The following is a 19626-nucleotide window of genomic DNA, read 5'->3' as shown; positions in this document are numbered from 1 at the left end:
ACTAAATTCTTGGAGGCTGAACACTGCTGTACTTAAAGCAAGACAATGAAAGCTGGTCCATGAAACATAATCTTAAAAAGAATTTAAATTATTCTACTGTTCTAAATGATATACGGAGACATTATGGTGCGAACCAGCGTGTTGAACAGAATTAATGGGCCACAACTACGGAAGTGAAGGAGCCGGTTGCCCGCGGATACACTTCAAACAAAAGCCGCTCCGGCTGACCCCGCCCCCCAGGCTGACCCCGCCCCCCAGGCTGACCTCCGGTTGCCCGGTAACCGGCTCGCCGTCAACATGTCGTCCTCCGTGGTGCAGTACGGGCGGCGGAAGGGCTCCAGTGTGAGAAACCGTGAGTGGTTCATGGCTTTATTATTTAAACTTTACATGTTACGTATGTAAAAAGTGGTCTGTTCTGCAAAAAATGGCCAATTCCCGACATGAGCCGTGTCTACAATGTTCTTCTTTAGAGCAACATCACAGACTTTATTCTGTTTAAATAAGTGTTCCCAGTCTTGATTAAATGAATTGTAATGACGTGGGCTCGTCGCTGGTGCTTGGTGCTTCTGGATCTTCATGTCACTGACCGAGAGCTCTGACACCTCAGTGTCTCTGACCCCTTTCTCTTACTTATTAAACAAAAAAACTCCACTTTCACAAAGTTGTGTATGTCTGTGAACTTACACACACACATGTAGGTTTTCTAACCAACATGCCCTAACAAATTTGGAGCCATAGGCAAGATTTTAGGTGGCGCCTGCTTGGAACCCAATACATTTTACTGCTAGTGTAGACAAACTCATAAGAAACGGAATAGATTTAGACATTCTTTTATGCAAATTAAAAAACAAAAAAATATTACCAGATGGATTTCAGCTGGACTGCTTTTGACCGAACAGGCGAACCCGTGGAGGTGAGACCTGAGATGTTCCTGCAGCCAGACCTGAGGCACGTCACCGTGTTGCCTGCGTCCGAGTGGCACCGCATCCAGGACAGCCTGAACCTGGTCAACAGATACACCAAGAGCCAGATGGAGGCAGCCGAGCAGAGGGAGACCCTGCACCGCCGCTCCAAAGAAGTGGTGAAATTCTGGTCCAACACAGTCGCAGTGAGTAGGACATGTGGAGGTCTTCAAGGCCTCTGGGGGTTTCTGTTCTTTCTCCCAGGCTCTGGACTCATGTTCCTTTACGTTCCACTGTCTGATATAGACACAGTAGTAGTAAAATATGATTTTGCAAGGCTTCGAGAAATGGATTATTTTTGCTTGTGAAATGGTCCTTTCTGTACAGATGAGTTTTATTTTTTTACTAACAGGGTCAGAGGCAAAAAAAGTTGGAGAATAAAAGGATTCAGAAGGAGGCAGAAGAGGAGGAGAAGAAACTGATTGATGTAGAAGAAGCCAAGTACCAGGCGCAGCAGAGAAAAGCGGCCATCGAGAAAGCCAAAAGGCAGCAGTACTACCAGAACGATCGAGTGAAAGGATTTCACGTAGGACATTTTTCTTTTTCTTTTGTCATTCTTCTTAATATTAGTCATCGTTTCCATTATCTGACGATTAAAATGCTCTTCCGAACACGACAGAGTGCTTTACTTCTGACCGAGGTTCTAAAGGAGAGGGAGGCACAGATCCAGCTGAAGCAGCAGAAGCAGGAGGCCTGGAGGGACGTGGACAAAGGGATAATGGCCATGATGAAGTTGGAGGAGGACGAGGAGCTGAAAGCTGAAGAGAGGAAGCAGAAGAAGGATGCCCTCGCCAGAGATCTACAGGAACAGTACGTAAACTCACACGACTGTCCATCCCGACAGTAGCAGTTCCCCTTTTGTGGATTAAGACCTGCAGACGAAAAGAGAACTTCATTGTTAGAACCTAGGCTTAACCCATGATCTTCTGAGATGTTAAATGTTGTATCTAAGGATGAAGGAACGTCAGCTTGTCCGGGATGAGGAGAAAAGACAGGTGCAGCGAGAGGCTGAGGAACTCCATCGCCTGAAGGAGCTCTGCCTGTTGGAGCGGTTGGTGCAGGAGCAGAGCAGACAGGAGGAGAAGAGAAGGATCATGAGGGCTCACAATGTACGACATCTGCAACCTAAAGCCCCTGTACATCCTACTGCCAGAGTAAAGCTAAATAACACTTTCTTTGCGATTGAAGGAACACGTGGCCAACAGGGAGATCATCAATGCAATGGAGGCTCGGAGGTTGGAGCGCGAGGAGGAGAACAGGAAGCTCTTCCTTGGTGCAAAACAGAAAATGATGATGATGAGGAAAGAGAAAGAAGCCGAGCTGTATCGGTAAAAAAAAACCCTTTTCTCAAGATTTGTCTGAGATGAAAGAACAAAAATGACATTGTGTCATATTTACATTTACGGCATTTACCAGACGCCCTCATCCAGAGCGACTTGCAATCAGAGGTTTCAGGGACAGTCCCCCCTTGGAGACACTTTGCGTAAAGTGTCTTGCTCAGGGACACAATGGTAGTACGTGGGGTTTGAACCTGGTTCTTCTGGATCATAGGCAAGTGTGTTACCCGCTAGGCTACTACTACCCCGTGTCACTTTTCTGTCAGGGAGTCCCAGAGACAGCGGGAGGTCACCATCGAGAGGCTCTCAGCTCAGCATCAGGACCATGTCTCCATCGAAGAGGAGAAGATTGCCAAAGCTGTAGCCCGGAGGGACGGCAAGCTGGCCAAGGAGCGAAGGGAGATGGAGAAGAAGAAGGCAGCCATGCTCCAGTCCATCACGCAACACAGGGAGGACACAGTAAGTTTTACGCGGCGTCTCCTTTAAAACAATGTAGAGCATTTAAAGTAAGCGATTTTTCCCTAGCGTTTGGGAAAGGAACGACAAGAAAGAGAGGACAGGCAGAGAGCTCTGGACTCATTCAACGCTGAGAAAGAGGCCGTCCAAGCCTTCCTCGAAAAGACAGAGCAGAAGGCTAAAAAAATGAAGGAGGATGGTCGAAATTTACAAGATTTCTACATCAGCCAAATGGTGAGCATTTAGACCATTGAACACATAAACAGGCGCATGAACATCCAAAAGTGACGTTCGGTTCACATTATTTCAGGCTGAGAAGCACGCGAAAGACGAGCTTCTGAAAAAAGAGGACATGGACCTTCAGGCCAGAAATGCTGAGATCGTCTGTGAAGAGGAGCGACAGTTCCAGCAGTACGCGCAGATGGTGATCGACTCGGCTGCTGAGGCCAAGAGAAACACGTACCCCCTCCGCATGGCTGCCAGAGAGGGCATCGGTGGCGGCCTGGGTCCAGTCTTCAGCGGGGTCCGGCCTAGCTACTTGGTTCAGGACGTTTCTGGTGTTCAGATGCCCACTTTCATCACAAGCACCACCCGGGATGTCAAAAAGATGAACGAGGCCGTTGACATCAGTCATTCAAAGAAAAGAATGGGATTTACAGGCTAAAATCCGGTATGGGAAATCACCATCGGCCATGGGAAAATATGAAGGTTTGTTGAATACTTAATAAAACTACATTCTGAATGAACTACATTTGTGTGTCAGAATTTTTTTTAACATTTACATGTGCATACAGCTGAAATGTGGTTATTAGGGTGAAACTTCATTAAATCACAAACTAGTAAAAGGAAATTAAGTCATATCTTGTCAACACGTTTGTTTCAAATTAACCTTTGGCTTAAAATTTATATCAATTCAGCACTAAAATTTTAGATTTTAAATCTTACACTTTCACATTTTGCTGACCCAAACTGTTTCGAACAATATTTCATACTCCAAACATTACGGTAGAATACAAGGGGCCGTAAAAAGGGGCGGACTGGTTGGTAAATGTCTTCTTTTTCATTTCAACGTGTAACTAACAAGAGAAGTAATATATCCACAGTATTTCAATGCCATGGATGTCCATGATCGTTTTGTCTTCAGGCGCTACATTAAGAGTTGCTGAAATGCTGGTTTCTGTTGCTCGGAGAAGGAGATTTTGCGACGCTCCCTAATCACGGAACCGCTACAGGAAGTCACGTCCGGTGCACGCTAACCGGCTAAATTGTTAAAAATGAGAGAAACGTGGGTCACATGCTGTTTGCCCACATGGCAAGTAATGACGCCGTAAAGGTCAAACGCACATGTTTTTAAAAAACGAGCTCCGGCGACGGGCGCCACCCCGGGCTTTGAAAGTCAAGACCCTCGTACGCATCGAATAATCCTGCCCGTGTGAAGCCCCCACATAAGCCCTGTGAGGTATGTGGACTTGTTGCGACATAAGGCCACTTTATTGATAATCCATACTGTGTGAATCCTTTAAGATTTGATGTCACATGCACAGTTAGAGCAGACCAATTCTAGACTGTAGGTCCTGGTGAAATGTAAATGCATGTGGCTGAACATTTCCCCATTCATCAAAAGTCCGTTTGTGATGAAAGCACCACTGCTGACCACACACTGGTTTAAATTGGAACCTTCTTGAGCACATCAATGATATAACAAACTCTATAGGCACCGTTGGGGTGTCTAATATAATGGCCGTATGCACGTATTTCATAAACGTAATAAATTCTTGATCCATGTATTAAAGGTCCTCTGACATGAAAATGTGACTTTGTGAGATGATTTAACATTAATACGAGTTCCCCGGCCTGTCCTTATGTCTTTATTGGGGTTAAGTTAATTTTTTTTCCTGTCTGTGCCAAACATTGTGGTTGGTGAATGGTGTTGGAAATGTAATTCCATGAATGTCCGCTCAACTTCTATAGGCCGCTCTCCTCCTCGTCCCGCCTCCCTCTTCTTCATTAGCATTTAAAGCTGCAGACACCGAAACGGCGCATCCTGGGAAAACTCATTGTGGGACTGGATCAAAGTGGCTGTAATTCTGCACCAAGACTGAATTTCAGAAAGAGACTTCAGATACAGGATTAGGGGACCAACAAGACTGATATAAAAATAACAAAAAAAAATCATAATAGGGAATCTGTCATCATTTCTCTTGTTCGATTTCAGACTGATTCGTTTCAGAGCTGCCCGGAGTTGGTGGAGGTCCTTCAGTTAGACCTGGCAGCATCTCATACAGAATATGAGCGCCAAGCGCCCCTGAAACCTGCGGACTGCCGACATGCTCCGCCTCGAAGCCCTGAGATGCTGCTCCCGCAGATTCTTCTTCTGGACCTCGGCGACGCGGGACAAGGTCCTGGAGCAGCTGCAGGGTTGCTCTGGTGAAGACCAGGTCCTGGATGTGGTGAGCAGGAACAAGGCCAAGCTCTCGGTTGGCCACGTCAGCTGTGCCGTTGGCCTGCTGTGGCAGTTCCAGAAGGAGAAGCCGCAGATGCTGAGGACTATAGACTTCATCCGCACCCACCCTGAGTTCCTGACCTTGCGGGTGCTGGCTGAGAATAAGATCAGCCTCATGGATGATGTGATGGTGGTGGACATGCTCTACAGTGTCCTCAGGTATGAGAGAAGAGCTTCATCTGCTCCTTTAACCCCTCATCTCTCACTGCTTATATTTGGGATATTAAAGTGACTTCTAACTTCCTAAAATGTAATTCTGACCAAAAGTGACATTTATAAATCCCGTGATTTATTATCATCTCTTTAGGCTTAATGTGGAACCTCATGATTCCCTTGTCCAGCAGCTGGTCACAGAAGCTTGGAACAGAATGGACAGGTGGAAACTCTCCTTTCCTGCTGTTAAATGTTATGTTGTGCTGGCTTTTATGCTCACGTTCTCCTTGTGATGTGCTTACAGATTTCAGATGTCCACGCTCTCAAAGTTCTCCATATGCCTGAGCGATCAGTACCTGCAGCACAGCACGCTCATGGGTCAGATCACAGAGCGACTCAGCCAGGAGCTCGTCTCCATAGAAGATGTGAGGTTGGTCCAGAAGTTCACGTTGTTTGGAGTTTAAGGGGAATATGCTGTAATAACCTTGTGTGGTAGAAATAAGGGTGATTCTCGTAATCGATGCCTCGCGATGCGGACGTGGGCGATTCTGCATGGAGGCAGAACGTAATGGATTATATCATAATGACGTTGCTTGGTGGTTTTCGAGTTAAAAAAGTAGTGCCGGTTGTGACTGTGGCGGCCTGATCTGAGTACAGCGCCGTAGGAGTTCGGCTTCGAGGTGAACATCCTCTGACCGCTAGAGGTGTGAACCTTCACTGGTCTCACGATTCGATTCGATTACGATTAGCAGTGCCTCGATATCGATGCATCGCGATGCATCCCAGACATTTTCTACATGGTCACATGATGTTAAGGTCTCGTACGCCTGTGTGGACGCTCTGATTTGCTCCAGAGCAGAAAAACTTGTTAAGTCCGCACTCACCTTGTAACAGTTGTATATACCGCTAGTTCTCCTTTAAATGCACACGGCACTATGTTGTGGGCGGAGTTAATCGTCTGCCCCGGTCCTGATGCAGATCGACATCTCCACCAAGCAGAGCAACCGAGGTCCTTGTATTATTATACATAAAAGCAGTAATATTTGGTACGTGTGATGTCCAAATTATTCTGACACCTTAGTTCCAAATAGTATTCATTACAGAATTATTATTTTTTTAAATCAACTGAATGCTCACCGCACGAAAAATATGCGTCTTTAAGATGATATTGTTGTGTTGTAGATCTCTGAACACTCAGAGAAAGATCAGCTTTTCCTCCATTCCCGCTTCGTGTGTCTGTTTCGAAGTGGCGGAAAGAAGACACCCCCGCTTGGATTCTATTGGTCGCCTGCAAAAATACATCATGGTCGCCACGCCACGCAGCGTAAAACTCCGACACGGAACGGCACTGTATTCTGTACCTGCACTACTTTTTAACCAGATTCACCAACAGAAAATCACTGAGCATTGATTAATTTCAACACCCCTACTGAACACCATACATCTTTTTACTTTGTCGCTGTGTTCTATAGCCGTTTCGCTCGACTGTTTTACACTCGTCGGGTTTTCAGCAGAAATGGACGCCATCCAAACGTGATGCTGTCCGATCGCTGGTTTGGTCCACGCTCACCTGACGGTTGGTTCAGACGTCCATGTGGTAGTAGCCTAGTGGGTAACCAGAAGACCCAGGTTCAAACCCCACTTACTACCATTATGTCCCTGAGCAGGACACTTAACCCTGAGTGTCTCCAGGGGGGGACTGTCCCTGTAACTACTTGATAGTAAGTCGCTCTGGATAAGGGTGTCTGGTAAATGATGTAAATGTCCATGTGACGTTTGAAAACAATGTGAAGTAATTTTGAAAAGGAATCAGATTGAATCCTGAGAGCAGTGAAGGTGCACACCTCTGGATAGAACCGCTCTGTCGTAAACGCTCTTGATCTGTGCTGTCAGGGTCCTCACCACCCTGATGATCAGCGTGTCGTCCCTGGTGTCCGCCCGCTTGCGGGACGCGCTCGTCGAGAAGGCGGAGGCCCTCCTGGACTCCTTGGACACGTCCCAGTACAACAGCCCCCGGAGGGTGGTGCAGTTCCTGCGCAACATCAAGCACGGCCACCGGCCCCTGCTGGAGAAGTGCAACCAGATCCTGCTGCTCAGCGTCCCGCAGCTGAGCGCGGAGAACATCAGCATCATCATGGGTCTCTACCAGTCGCTCCAGTTCAACAACTGCGACTTCCGCCTGGCGGCCAGGCAGAGGCTGACCGAGCTGGCGGACTCCAGCACGGATCCCGTGTCCTTCACCAAGCTCTTCGCTGCTCTCGGGCCAATGGCGGGACGAGAGACGAGAGAGGGGTAACAATCCAGTGTTGAGCATACACATATATTTTATTTAATATTATCTGTCTTGTACTTTGTATTATATTTTATTTAAGATTTATGATTTTTGTTATAGCAGTTTTTGGCTGTCCATAGTTTAAAATAGATAATACAGAATAAAAGGAGAACATAGTGCACATACACAGGCTGGGTAGTGGCTAAGGACACAGTATGTATAAGAATGTAAAAATCTAATCAAGATTACAGTGTAGAGATGAACAGTGAACAACTGTGAACATTCAGATGGTCAAGGTGTGAAGGCATGTCCTGGTTCAGTATCCTGAGGAAATAATGCCATTCTTATGAATGTCTGTTCATTCAAATTGCATTTAATAGAAAAACCTGCATTCCAGCACTGTTCAGATTGTTTTGATCCTTTATTGATCCTCACTGCTAATGTGGGACGCCAGTGGCCACGTCAGTGGTGGCCTAGCGGTTAAGGAAGCGGCCCCGTAATCACAAGGTTGCCGGTACGAATCCCGGTCCGCCACTGAGGTGCCACTGAGCAAAGCACCGTCCCCACACACTGCTCCCCGGGCGCCTGTCATGGTGCCCACTGCTCACTCAGGGTGATGGTGAAGTACAGAGGACACATTTCAGTGTGTCACTGTGTGCTGTGCTGCACTGTTTCACAATGACAATCACTTCACTTTCCCAGTGGTTCTGAGCTCTATTTTTTTTTATAGGCTGGAGAGCACCGCCCTGCTGCTGGCTGATGAGCTGAACGGCCAGCAGGCGCTGGCTGTTGCTGAGACCCTGGAGGAGATCCAGTGCAGGAACCTGCCGCTGATCAACAGGTACGTCACAGCGGGACACTAAGTAATAACATTTGAATTGATATTTGATGTTTTTTTTTTAATTGATGTGTATATGTATATTCTCACTTCCTTCTTAGGATCGCATCAATAGTGTACAGGAACCTGGACACGTACAGACCTGTGGAGGTGGCCCGGGCCACACAGGCGCTGATTCAGCTGCGCTACCAGAGCCCGGAGCTCTACGCCCGGCTCCGGAACATTCTTCTGCGGTGAGTGTTGGTTTGTATTTGTATTTATCCAAAAACATGGATGGTGGTCATTCAGTGTGCTTTACAAAGAGCACAGAACATTACAAATATATAAAATAAGAACAATGAGCAGGTTAAAAAGATGTAGAGATAATGTTAAAATATTAGAGATAATATTAAATTATCTCTAATATATTTTTTTTTAAAGGAAATTTTAAAGTTATTTTTTAAATACTTCAGGATCTCAAGCACCCTTTAGTTTTTTTATTATACTGACAGCTTTTACTCCACAGGTACCTGCAGACCAGCGTTTTTCCATACGAGGTGACCATGCTCACGAGAGTCCTGTCTATGCTGCCCTCCCATCGCCTGGACGAGGCCGTCCTCTCCCGCATTGACGCCGTCCTGCCCCAGTGCCCCCTCAACGACCTCAACACCTTGGCCCAGGCTGTTGCCAAGTGGCTGCGCCACGACCCGTCCTACCACCACAACACCCCCAGCCATTACGTGCGTCTCCTGCAGAAGCTGAGCCAGTGCGGCCATGAGCGGCTGCGTAAGACAGACCGGCTGGAGCTGCTCCTGGAGGAGCTGAAGTATCTGTCTGGGGAGTGGTTTGAGGAGGTGCTCCTGGAGGAGTCCGTCCTCTCCTGCCAGAGGCTGGAGGGGCAGATCACCTGGACCAGCGTGCCTGAAATGGCCCTTTTCCTGACCAGGACAAACTACCTGTCCACGTCCATACTGGACCAGATAGCTGCAGTGACAGTGGACAACATAGACAAGGTCATAAAAATGACAAAGTATTCAGAATAATTACTCATTATTCCCATTTTAGAATTTTATCTTTCAGTAAGTCTAGGAAAACTGTGACTTGGACGTAATTTGCAAGCTCAAGGGTGAAAGTGGGCGCCTGTCATGGCTGCCCACTGCTCTCTATGGGTGATGGTTAAATGCAGAGGACTCATTATGTTGTGTCACTGTGTGATATGCTTGCTGTGCTTCACAATCACATATCATTCACTTTCTCTTTCATCTTACAGATCCACTACTCCGCAACCTATGCCACCATGCTGCCTTTTGCCGTGATGAACTATGACCCGCCCCTGGTTGAGGATTTTTTCGACGTTTGCATTCAGCGCTTTACGCCATTCATAAGTGAGTGGTTAGGAGCCCTTTTTAAATCTTTATTCGTTTAGCTCACCCTGGGTAAAAATGAATCTGTTTCTTTGGCAGACTCGTTTGACCCTCACCTACTTGTTCTGCTGGGATACGCCTTGGCAGTGGCCAACTGCTTTCCTGAAGAGATCATTAGAGAGATTTTTAAGGTGGACTTCCTTGCCAAGTTGGATTCCCAGTTGGAAAGTGTGTTTGTAGCACACCGAAAGTCATAAATTCACCAAGTTGATAGTTGATTCACCAGCTCCCGACCATGCAGTTAGTTTTTTTATTATTTATTTGGCAGCCCTGCCCGATGCGCTAAACATACGAATCCGTCTGCGACTGATGGAGCTGAACCGTGCGGTGTGCCTGGAGTGCCCCGAGTTCCAGGTGCCCTGGTTTCATGAACGCTACTGCAGGCAACATCACAGATGGGGTGAGAGATGATCATAACATGACCTACTGGCGCCCAACATCACAAACTTCCCGAATAGGACTTTTAATAATACTGATTAAAATAACAATGTGACCGATATTTTGTTGGTTTGTGTGTTGGCTGATTGGCTGATGATATTGGCAGATACAGGTATACAGCCGATATAAACAAGTATAAACAAGTCCTTATTCTCTGTCCTCAGGTAATGGTACAATCACACCAATCCAACAACAGATCCACAAGATGCTGGGTGAGGTTCTGGGTGGAATAAACTGTGCCAAAGTTGCTGTGCTCACCCCTTATTTTTATGGACTTGGTAAGCGGGGCATTTTCGTTAGATGTTAGTAACCATTCCTGTACAAATTTTTCTTTAAATATTGAATTAAAATCTCTTGACTTACATTTGAACTGTTTCTTGAGACTTTGAATGCATTCTGGACCACCAACACAAGCCAATTCCGTACTCTGAGCCCAGACAGCTGCTGATCAGTGAGGATGGGAAGGTCCAGTGGAGTTCTGGTTCTTCTGAGAGAGAGAATGCTGATCTGCCGCCAGGAGCCCAACGGTATTCCACGCTTGAACAGCTGAAATGATCTCTTTATTCAGAAATTCTTGTTTTGTTGAACCTAAGGCATACTATTTATTCATATAAATACATGTAATTTAAACAATAAAAGTAGGGACTCAACTAACAATTATTTTAATAACCGATTAATCGATAGATTTTTTAAATTAATTGTAGAATCAGATAAAAAAAAGCATTTATATTCAATCCCTTTATTTAAAAACAGAACTCAAATCTTTAGAAAGTGCACAAACATGTTGCTCCTTGAGCTGTTATAATAATAATAAAATAAAATAAAAATGGACTAACACAAAGCACACAAACACACACATGCATGCTTTACATCTGCCAAACATATAGACTTTTCAAAAAATTAAACTGCCACTTGAGCTGCCAGAACAATAAATAGTTAATAAAAAATAAAGAACAATACAAATCAGAAACTTTAACAGGATTTATTTGAATGTCAGAACTGTTCTCTAGACTTCACAGCAGATGCACATACTCTCACACACTCTCACACTGACACACACACACTTACTCTCTTTCACTCTTATATCTTTCCTCTACCTCTGTCTTGTCTATGAGGCGGCGAACTATGCTAGCAACAGTGGGTGAGAGAGACTGAGTATGTTCACTCCGCTCAGCGCTCAACTTTTTTTTCTTTTTTAAATAATCAGTTGTCTTCATGTCGCGTGACACAACGAATCAATTATGAAATTCTTTTAGTAATCAATTTTTATCACTTTAAAAGATTCATTGTTGCAGCCCTAAATAAAAGGATACCTGTTGTAATTGTGTAAATGTTTAGAGTTATGATTATTTTTTATGCTGGTAATGAATGATTTCTGACATCCAAGATCTAAAGTATAGAAAAATGTTCTCATTTAGCTTTATTAAGCAAATTGTACATGTCTTCTGTAGAGTGGCACTGGAATTTTTGGATTCAAAATCCTTCTGCAAAAATTCCCATCACTTTAAAGGAGAGGTCATGATGAAGAAGAGGCACTTGGAAATTTTGGGATACCATGTTGTCCAGGTAATCTTTTCTTGCTGGCTTTTGTTTCCATTTGGATACAAATAGTGTAAATTTGATGAGATCAAATCTGTTTCTTTCAAACCTTTTGAACAGATTCCACATTTTGAATGGAATTCCATGGAGCTCGCCACTCCAGATGCCTGGAAACAGTACCTGAGAAAGAAGATATTTAAAGACTTGCCACAGCCCATTCTCAATAGAAGCTGACGGTCGCTCTGTTTCATTCTGTCTGCCCTGACTTGAACAGTGGACAATGGTGGGTCACCTTCAAGTTTCAAGTCACCAGTTTTACAGTCAAATCAAGTGACCCTTATAAACCGAAGACTGGAATGTGTACACATCATCAATGCCAAAAATGAAATGTATTATGTCCTTTATTAGTCTTTGTAATAAAATACACTTTTTATTTCACACATTCTCTTCTGTATTCTGAGATGTGCAGAATGTAGGCTGCCTTTCTGCCATGCAAACATTTAATCAAAAGTCAAAATCGAGCACTGAGTCAACAGGCTTTATAAAGGATTTTAGTACGTACACCATACCAGGAATAGGAATCATGCGCAAATAGAAGCAATTTATGCATGCAGATAACATATCAGAGGGGAATATTAATTAAAGTTTGGCCATCTTTGCAGCATTGAGGCGCATGGAGACACAGGATGCGCCAGCAGCGTAGCGCATTTCTCTGATCATCCCAGTCCACTGTTTCTTATCATCCTCGTACCTGTAGCACAGGGGAGACGAGTCTGTCACACATACATCTTAAACAAGACCAATGTTTTCTTAGGGGAAGTGGTGACAGTGGGTAATGAAGCGGACGTGGTTGTGGGTTTGAATCATAAACTCGAGGTCCCCTTACTGTCCCCACACACCGCTCACTGGGCGCCTTTCATGGCTGCCCACTGTACAGGGTTAAATGCAGAGAACGCATTTTGATGTGTCACTGTGTGCTGTGCTGTGCCATGCTGTGTACCACAATGAAAAAAACAACTCTGAGCAGTGGGCACCATGACAGGCGCCTGGGGAGCAGTGTGTGGGGACGGGACCTTCATCAACGGGACCTCGTGGCACCTTTTTGAATCTGTGTGTGTGTGTGTGTGTATATAAAATACACTGAGGCTTAAACCTTACTGCCAGATATCGGGGATCTCAGAGGGAACACACTGTTTGTCTTCTGCCTCCACCATGGTGTATCCCCCCACCGCGTATAGCAACCCCCCACTGCTGACGAGGCTAATGGAGCTCCTCTCCTGGGGAAACTCAGTGAAGGGTTCCCATCTGCGGAAGGACAGAAAGTTTCAGAGATATCCATAGAGGACAAGGAAAACGCGATGATTTGAGAGCTCACTTGTTTGATCCAAAGTCGTAGTTTTCACATTCAGCCAAGAGGCCATTTTCATTGGCGCCTCCAATCACCACAATCTTCCCTTTGTGAACAACTGCACCAAACATGGCTCTGGGTACCTTCATGGCAGCCAGCTCCTTCCACTCTGACTTTTTGTGGTTGTATTCAAACATCTTGTTGATGAACTGTCTGTTCCATGGATATAAAACACAAGATGACAACATTCTGAACTGTAGAGTTCAAACATCATCAGGTGCAACCTACCCTTCATCTGTTTTTCCTCCTATTGAATACACAAGTCCATTCTGCGAGATCACGCAGTGACCATGTATCCTCAATGGCAACTTTTTGGTCTCGTTCCACTTCATGGTGCTGTGGAGCAGATGATCGTGTGTCATCGCCCGCCTAGTTGCTGACCATGCCGATTCAGAAACCTTTCGTACTTACTCAGTATTGTAACACATAACCGTGTCCAGGGACTTGTTGGTCTGAAGATCTTTGCCAGCGATGGCAAACAAGAGATTTTCATCCTCCCCCATGGCAAAGAGACATCTGGGAGAAGGCATGGGCGGTAGAGCGGTCCAATCAGCAGCTAGACTATCCAGCTGCAACATAACGTGCAATGGCCGATGATGTCAACTTCAAGCTTTGCACTGCTATGAGCCTATTGTACAGGAAGCATGATCCTGCTTACCTGATAGAAATAGCACTGCAATGGTGACTCTTTGTTCTCCTCGTCCACAAACAGACCTCCAACAACATAGAGGTCATTGTTCCTTGTTCCGATGCTGACATGATTGCAAGGAATTTGCTCTGCTATCGCAGCTAGGAAACACTCGTTTTCTGCAGAGTCATAAGCCACTGCTGCCTTGTCCGTGATCATCAAGACAAAGTCCTTGGCATACATGCCTTGTCGCCGGGTGTCGTTCAGGTATTCAGGTAAGGTTCTTGCACCCTCTTCACCTTCACCATTCCCCTCCCCTTCCTTGTTTTCCGGAAGTTTCCCGGCAAAGGCATCTTTGATGACTTTGACCTTTTTCATAAGATCAGGGTCGGCCTTGATGATGTCGTCCTTTTCCACCTTCTCTTTGAAGTACTTTTCCGGGAGCAGACGGAAGCGAAGGTGGTTGAAGGCATCACCAAGTGCTTTGAGTCGGTTCTCCTTGTCCTTCCTGACCCATTTCATCAGTGTCTCAAACACCATCTCCTCCTTTTCAACATTAAGAGAGTCCGCCCCAATTATTGCAAACAGTTCATGAGGAGCCAGGTCAAGAAAATCAGGTACCTTAGCCAAGGTCTCAAAGCGGTCGGTGATGTAGTCGCGGGAAGCCATAGCCAACCGGGGGCAGCTGAGAACCAGCCCCAGCCTGTACAGAGCCAGGCAGTTGGCCATGGAGAGCTGCTTCTGCAGGTAATTTACACACACTGTGAATACAGACGGGATCTGGAAGCGGCTCGCCACGGCCAGGATGTCCTGGACATTGTCGTCTGTGAGGTCAATTTCTGCTGAGTACAGGTAGTTCACAATCATCTCCATGATTCTGGGATCAATGTTCTCCAGAACAACCTCCTTCCTCTGGCCAGGCTCCTGAACATCCTCTGTGAAGTAGAGCTCTCTGAAGTAGGGGCTGCATGCTGCCATGATGAGCCGGTGACACGGCAGGCTGCGATCGCCCACTTTGAGGACGCAGTCTACTAACTTGTTCTCATTGAGAAGTTCCTTCAACCCTTCCTGGAGAAGAGTGCTTTGGAAGAGACGCAGGTCTTCCCTCAAGCCCTGCGGGTCCATGGCTGGAGAAGAGATGGCCGTGCGCGTGAAGAGAGGAGAACCAAGGGTCCTCAGGTTGTGTAACACAGTGTGCACGGCCCCTGCAACTTAACCCCAGCCCTCTAATTTTAGCCCCGACATCACAGCCAGCAGGAATTCGGGTTTGGCCAAGCTGAACAACAGACCCGCATCAGTCACAGTAGAGCCCCTGCGGTGATTTACGGCTGCATTCCACGCAGCTTCTATACCCGTTACGTCCAGACACAGCGAGGAGGTGGGCTACATCTGACCAGATTTAAATTCACCCGGACATTTCATTTCCAGTGGGCGGAGTCTGTGCTCATCACAAATATGAAAAAAATGTGAGGAGAGGAAGGATACAGGATGAAAAAAGTACAATAGAGCATTAAAATAAACATACATACAGTACAGAAAAGGCTCAAAATATAATTTAAGTAAATCATGTAAAACAGTTTTAATAAAGATTCTGAGTAGAAGGTCTGAAAAGTGGACAACATGGTAACTAAATCCATTTCTCTAGTTCTAGTCCCTACTCTGCGTACCATGAGATGACTTGGTCCAACTGACCTATGAGACCTACAGGACATATGTCCGTAATATTTCGGCACTATATTATTTTTAAGTCAGGCAGGGAGTAAGAGAACTAGAGGTACGTGTTTGCAGCTGTCTGGTGGTGCATTTGTGAAGAGCAGTACAATAGTCAATCGTTATATTTAAATGTGAGTTGGTTTCCTGCAATCTGACCTTCAAAGGCTTTGGTTAAAGAGCAGCTGCCACTGTGACAGGTGACCACTTGTCCACTGTACTCAACTCGCACGATATTGACAGCAAGCAGCTTAACCACAGATAAAACAGCCCATTCAATACTGTACGTCTCACGTAATTTTATAATACTAATTAATAATATTTTCCATAAGCCAATACATTACAAAATATAAATGACTCTGCTTTGCTAAAACTTTCCAAGTTTATATACATCCATATCACACTACAGCCTGATAAAATAAAACACACATTTTACTATGCAAGGCAGCATAAATAAAGCTAGAAGAAAATGAAACGGCTTTATTAATATCACTGTAGCGCTTCTGAAATTTCTGTTCTTCAGCCCATGACCTCCCAGAGTCCCTGAAGAGTAAAACCGTCCTTCAGTTTCTCCACGGCAATGCCCAGCTCCTCGGAGAACACCGGCTCCCGGTCTTGTTGCTTAAGGGGAAACAAATGAATTCCATTATAATCACCACATTCTTCATCTTCATTCTTCACCTTCATTCTTCTGGGAATGGCGGCGTGATGACTTTACCTTGTTTCCATCTGCAAAGTAGGCCTTAAAAAGAAAAAACGAATTAAAAACCTTTTAACCATGGCGTGCATGTAATGATCAGACAGCTGCATGGTTGCAACCAGGCAACGTCATTTCAATGTTTACAGAACATTATGGAACGTGGATTTGCAACTTGCTATTTTGAGGTGTGTGAAAGACAAACTGAAAGATTCCCAAGTGAAACAGGGAGGGTCAGGAACAGAGAGTGACTCACAGTGAAAGCATCAGTCTGCTCATCTGGCTCGATCTCCACATCATCTGGAGGCTGATCCACCGTCAGCTCCTCCAGTGGCTGCGGCTGAGATGGCAGCAGGAGAAAACATCAAAATCCGCGGAACGTTCAGGGCGACAGATTTCCATCATCTCAACCCTACCTTCTCCTCCATCTCATAATCTACCCCGAAAATTGGATTGGCGGAGTAAACTTTGTGTAATGAGTTGATCTCTTTCACGGCATCCTGTAACTTGTCCATGGGGTCAATCTTGAAGCCAAGTACATATCCTCCGGTCTGCAAGTATAAAAAAAGATTTTTAAAAATCTAATATTATAATAAAGTGATATTGTAATGCCAATACTTGCCTGCTGGGAACTCTCTATCACCAATGCCAAACCAAACTTAGAATCCCTTATTCTGATGGAACGCTTGGAGGAGCAAAGAAATAAAGTGCTATGCAGTTAACTTATTGGTAAGTTGTAACAAAAGCAACAAACTATAAGAGAATGTGGAGGAAATACATACAATCTGCAGGTAGGGAATGCTGACGTTAAAGCTCTCGTTCATGTTTGCATGCCATACAATCCGGACATTAGTGATGAAAAACGTTCCCAAGTTGCCCTGCAAGACATCCAGTTGCATCGAGTTAGAGGAGCAGGTAGTGCAGATGAAGTCTTTTTTACGCTGCATACTGTCACCTGGGTACCTGGTCACTGGATAAATTCCAGACTCCGTTAATTTTGTCGTAGACCTGCTCCTGGGGAAGAAGCCGCAGCTGCTTATTCTGGATGAGCGCTGCTCGTAGCTTCAGGTCCCGATACATTTTAGACGTTTCATAAGCTCTGAAAGAGACAACAGAGAAAAGCCCCCAAATTTTAGAAACCAGTAAGTACACTTTGATCCCTATCTCACTACCTAAAATGTTTGAACAGGGGATGCACAGAGTGATGGATTGTGCATGGATTAGGATTTTGTTGTAAATTTCCCACTTGTGGGACTAATAAAGGATCAAACTGACAAACCTACCTATGGACAGCAAGGACCGAAGTAAAAAGCCTCGGGCTGCCTGGTACCACACTGGTGAAGATGAACTCAAATCTTGTATTATTGCACTTGGTCAGAATGTAGAGAGCTTCCGTCTGTCCCCTCAATTTCTTAAAAAAAGGCAGAAAACTAAGTCAGTGTAAGAATTGATTTTAAAAAGGAAACACCTTACAGAATTTCCTCACATGGATTATCCTACCACTGCTATGCCGACGACACACAACTCCTCTTCTCTGCTGCTTCCAAAATCTCTGCATGTCTAACCGACATCTCGTCTAGCTGGTCTACCACTATGTACCATCCGACCTCTACAACTAATACAAAATGCAGCAGCACGACTGATCTTCAACCTTCCCAAGTTCTCCACACCGCCCCTCTGCTGTTCCCTCCACTGGCTCCCAGTAGCTGCACCATCCTACCTCACAGCCCTTATTACACCTCACACTGCCCCTGGTATACTCCGAGCCTCCAGTACTGCTCGCCTGGTCCCTCCATCTCTGAAGGTAAAAGCAAGACGCTCATCTAGACTCTTCTCCGTCTTGGCCCCTCTGTGGTGGAATGAACTTCCCCTCGAGGTCAGAACAGCTCAGTCACTGAGCACCTTCAAACGGCAGCTCAAGACCTTCCTCTTTAAAGAATATTTAGATGAACTTGTAACCTTGTTGAACTTGTGTACAGAATCTACAGCGGAGTGGGTAGAGGGATTGTATTCATAGTTGGGGTCCTAGTGAACCGGAATTGATCTCTTCATCGATGGTAACTTGAAATTACGTTGTAGGTCGCTCTGGATCAGGGCGTCTGCCAAATGCCTTAAATGTAAATGTAAATGTAGAAAGATCTTACAGAATTAGCCGTCCTTGTGGTAATGTTGATGATTGAGTTGTATCCCACAGCTGAAATAAAAGGCATCATGTCACTCACATCCTTTTTCTGAAATAACTTGACTTGTTCTTGCGGCTCAGACACTTACACAAATTGACCCTTGGCAGGGCGACCGAATGCCAAATGATCCTCAAGTTCGTCACCAGCAGTCGGCCTGGAAAAGCAACGTGCACAAGAGCAAAACACTCAAACTGTGCATCATGCACTTCCTTACTTTCGACAGACAAATGATGAATGTATGTTGAAATGAATCTGCCCTCTAGACAGATCAGTGGGAGACTGTGGCAATCCCAGATCCATCTAATCTCACCTCTGTCACCATTGTTCCCCTTTGTGTCTTCAATCGAATCAAGGCAGTCAATAAGGACCTCTCCGGGCCTTGTTTTCATCTGCCTAAAAGTCGAAATTTTATTTCAAATGAATGCTTCAAATTATCATGAGACAACGTGAAATCTGCACGTCCACTGTATGCACACATGGCAGTTATGAACCTGTCATGAGTGCTGCTGACGTTGTTTTTAATATAATAATAATAGCGACCGATGTGAAATCAGCCGAGTTTCGGCGGCGCTTACTGCGGGGTGATGTCGAACCGAACGTCGCGGTCCTCCCACAGGGCATCCAGCACAGACGCCATGGTCCTCCTCGATAAAACTGCTGCGACGACGCCGCAAGCGACCCTAATCCGGCGAAGCCGCCGGCGGCACCATGGCAACGTCCGGGGGAAGTACGGGAAGCGAAGCGGGCCAAAATGCACGGAGCGCCGGCCGCACCATGGCAACGTCCGGGGGAAGTACGGGAAGCCAAGCGGGCCAAAATGCACGGAGCGCCGAAATCCACTTCATGTTAAAAAATAGGGTTTTATATTCTTACTATTTAGCTGTGGTGTCAGTACAGTACCAGAATACTAGCTGGATTGGCGGCTGAGTGAAAGGTGTGTATGTGTGCGTGTGTGTGCCCTAATGTCTTTTACATCAAATTTTAATTATGAGTTGTTTGTTTAATTGTATTGTTTCTGCATCATTCAGAACATTAGCACCAGTCAAAAATCTTTTATGCATTTCTGACCTGGCATGTCATGTGAAGCATTTGGTGGTAG

The 19626-nt window shown here is 45.5% G+C and overlaps 4 protein-coding genes across 5 annotated transcripts; 2 read left to right on the top strand and 2 right to left on the bottom strand.

Annotated features, from left to right (window-relative positions):
- Positions 1-280: 280 nt before the first annotated feature.
- Positions 281-3470, top strand: LOC114797179 (coiled-coil domain-containing protein 173-like). Its single transcript, XM_028991878.1, has 9 exons — positions 281-352; positions 900-1108; positions 1315-1488; positions 1582-1772; positions 1915-2071; positions 2151-2290; positions 2566-2758; positions 2825-2989; positions 3066-3470. The coding sequence occupies exons 1-9, from the start codon at positions 298-300 to the stop codon at positions 3417-3419; spliced, it is 1638 nt and encodes a 545-aa protein (XP_028847711.1). The 5' UTR covers positions 281-297; the 3' UTR covers positions 3420-3470.
- A 368-nt stretch (positions 3471-3838) lies between these two features.
- LOC114797126 (FAST kinase domain-containing protein 1, mitochondrial-like) lies at positions 3839-12341 on the top strand. 2 transcript variants are annotated; one of them, XM_028991783.1, is made up of 15 exons: positions 3839-4214; positions 4986-5417; positions 5566-5634; positions 5716-5841; positions 7305-7703; positions 8414-8524; positions 8623-8754; positions 9027-9513; positions 9771-9885; positions 9964-10092; positions 10193-10324; positions 10527-10640; positions 10745-10889; positions 11814-11928; positions 12022-12341. In XM_028991783.1, exons 2-15 carry the CDS (start codon positions 5083-5085, stop codon positions 12133-12135), a joined length of 2523 nt encoding a protein of 840 aa, XP_028847616.1. In that variant the 5' UTR covers positions 3839-4214; positions 4986-5082; the 3' UTR covers positions 12136-12341. The 2 variants fall into 2 exon arrangements, with proteins under 2 accessions (XP_028847616.1, XP_028847615.1); XM_028991782.1 differs by having other exon boundaries at positions 4971-5417.
- Positions 12285-15173, bottom strand: LOC114797127 (kelch-like protein 41a). Its single transcript, XM_028991784.1, has 6 exons — positions 13968-15173; positions 13721-13878; positions 13538-13645; positions 13277-13462; positions 13060-13206; positions 12285-12652 (listed from the first exon to the last, which is right to left on the bottom strand). Exons 1-6 carry the CDS (start codon positions 15060-15062, stop codon positions 12541-12543), a joined length of 1806 nt encoding a protein of 601 aa, XP_028847617.1. The 5' UTR covers positions 15063-15173; the 3' UTR covers positions 12285-12540.
- A 318-nt stretch (positions 15174-15491) lies between these two features.
- On the bottom strand, positions 15492-19271 carry LOC114797129 (Bardet-Biedl syndrome 5 protein homolog). The gene is made up of 12 exons (XM_028991785.1): positions 19103-19271; positions 18838-18920; positions 18616-18681; positions 18489-18538; positions 17628-17755; positions 17308-17443; positions 17127-17222; positions 16967-17029; positions 16761-16895; positions 16601-16684; positions 16366-16389; positions 15492-16268 (listed from the first exon to the last, which is right to left on the bottom strand). Exons 1-12 carry the CDS (start codon positions 19162-19164, stop codon positions 16167-16169), a joined length of 1029 nt encoding a protein of 342 aa, XP_028847618.1. The 5' UTR covers positions 19165-19271; the 3' UTR covers positions 15492-16166.
- Positions 19272-19626: the final 355 nt, after the last annotated feature.

Source organism: Denticeps clupeoides, chromosome 9 (genome assembly GCF_900700375.1).
Source record: "Denticeps clupeoides chromosome 9, fDenClu1.1, whole genome shotgun sequence".
NCBI classification, from domain to species: Eukaryota; Metazoa; Chordata; class Actinopteri; order Clupeiformes; family Denticipitidae; genus Denticeps; species Denticeps clupeoides.
Note: the sequence above shows the minus strand (reverse complement) of the source record. Positions and strands in the feature narration are given on the sequence as shown.

Excerpts from the sequence above, each read along its gene's own strand:
- LOC114797179 (XM_028991878.1), top strand. The coding sequence starts at position 298 with ATGTCGTCCTCCGTGGTGCAGTACGGGCGGCGGAAGGGCTCCAGTGTG. Across the intron at positions 1,109-1,314 it reads TCTGGTCCAACACAGTCGCA|GGTCAGAGGCAAAAAAAGTT; the intron begins GTGAGTAGGACA and ends TTTTACTAACAG. Across the intron at positions 2,291-2,565 it reads AAAGAAGCCGAGCTGTATCG|GGAGTCCCAGAGACAGCGGG; the intron begins GTAAAAAAAAAC and ends CTTTTCTGTCAG.
- LOC114797126 (XM_028991783.1), top strand. The coding sequence starts at position 5,083 with ATGCTCCGCCTCGAAGCCCTGAGATGCTGCTCCCGCAGATTCTTCTTC. Across the intron at positions 10,093-10,192 it reads GTTGGATTCCCAGTTGGAAA|CCCTGCCCGATGCGCTAAAC; the intron begins GTGTGTTTGTAG and ends TTTATTTGGCAG. Across the intron at positions 10,890-11,813 it reads CTGCCGCCAGGAGCCCAACG|AGTGGCACTGGAATTTTTGG; the intron begins GTATTCCACGCT and ends TGTCTTCTGTAG.
- LOC114797127 (XM_028991784.1), bottom strand. The coding sequence starts at position 15,062 with ATGGACCCGCAGGGCTTGAGGGAAGACCTGCGTCTCTTCCAAAGCACT. Across the intron at positions 13,646-13,720 it reads GTTATGTGTTACAATACTGA|CACCATGAAGTGGAACGAGA; the intron begins GTAAGTACGAAA and ends TCTGCTCCACAG. Across the intron at positions 12,653-13,059 it reads GAGATCCCCGATATCTGGCA|GTACGAGGATGATAAGAAAC; the intron begins GTAAGGTTTAAG and ends CCTGTGCTACAG.
- LOC114797129 (XM_028991785.1), bottom strand. The coding sequence starts at position 19,164 with ATGGCGTCTGTGCTGGATGCCCTGTGGGAGGACCGCGACGTTCGGTTC. Across the intron at positions 18,682-18,837 it reads GGGGAACAATGGTGACAGAG|GCCGACTGCTGGTGACGAAC; the intron begins GTGAGATTAGAT and ends TTGCTTTTCCAG. Across the intron at positions 16,390-16,600 it reads AGCAGACTGATGCTTTCACT|GCCTACTTTGCAGATGGAAA; the intron begins GTGAGTCACTCT and ends TTTCTTTTTAAG.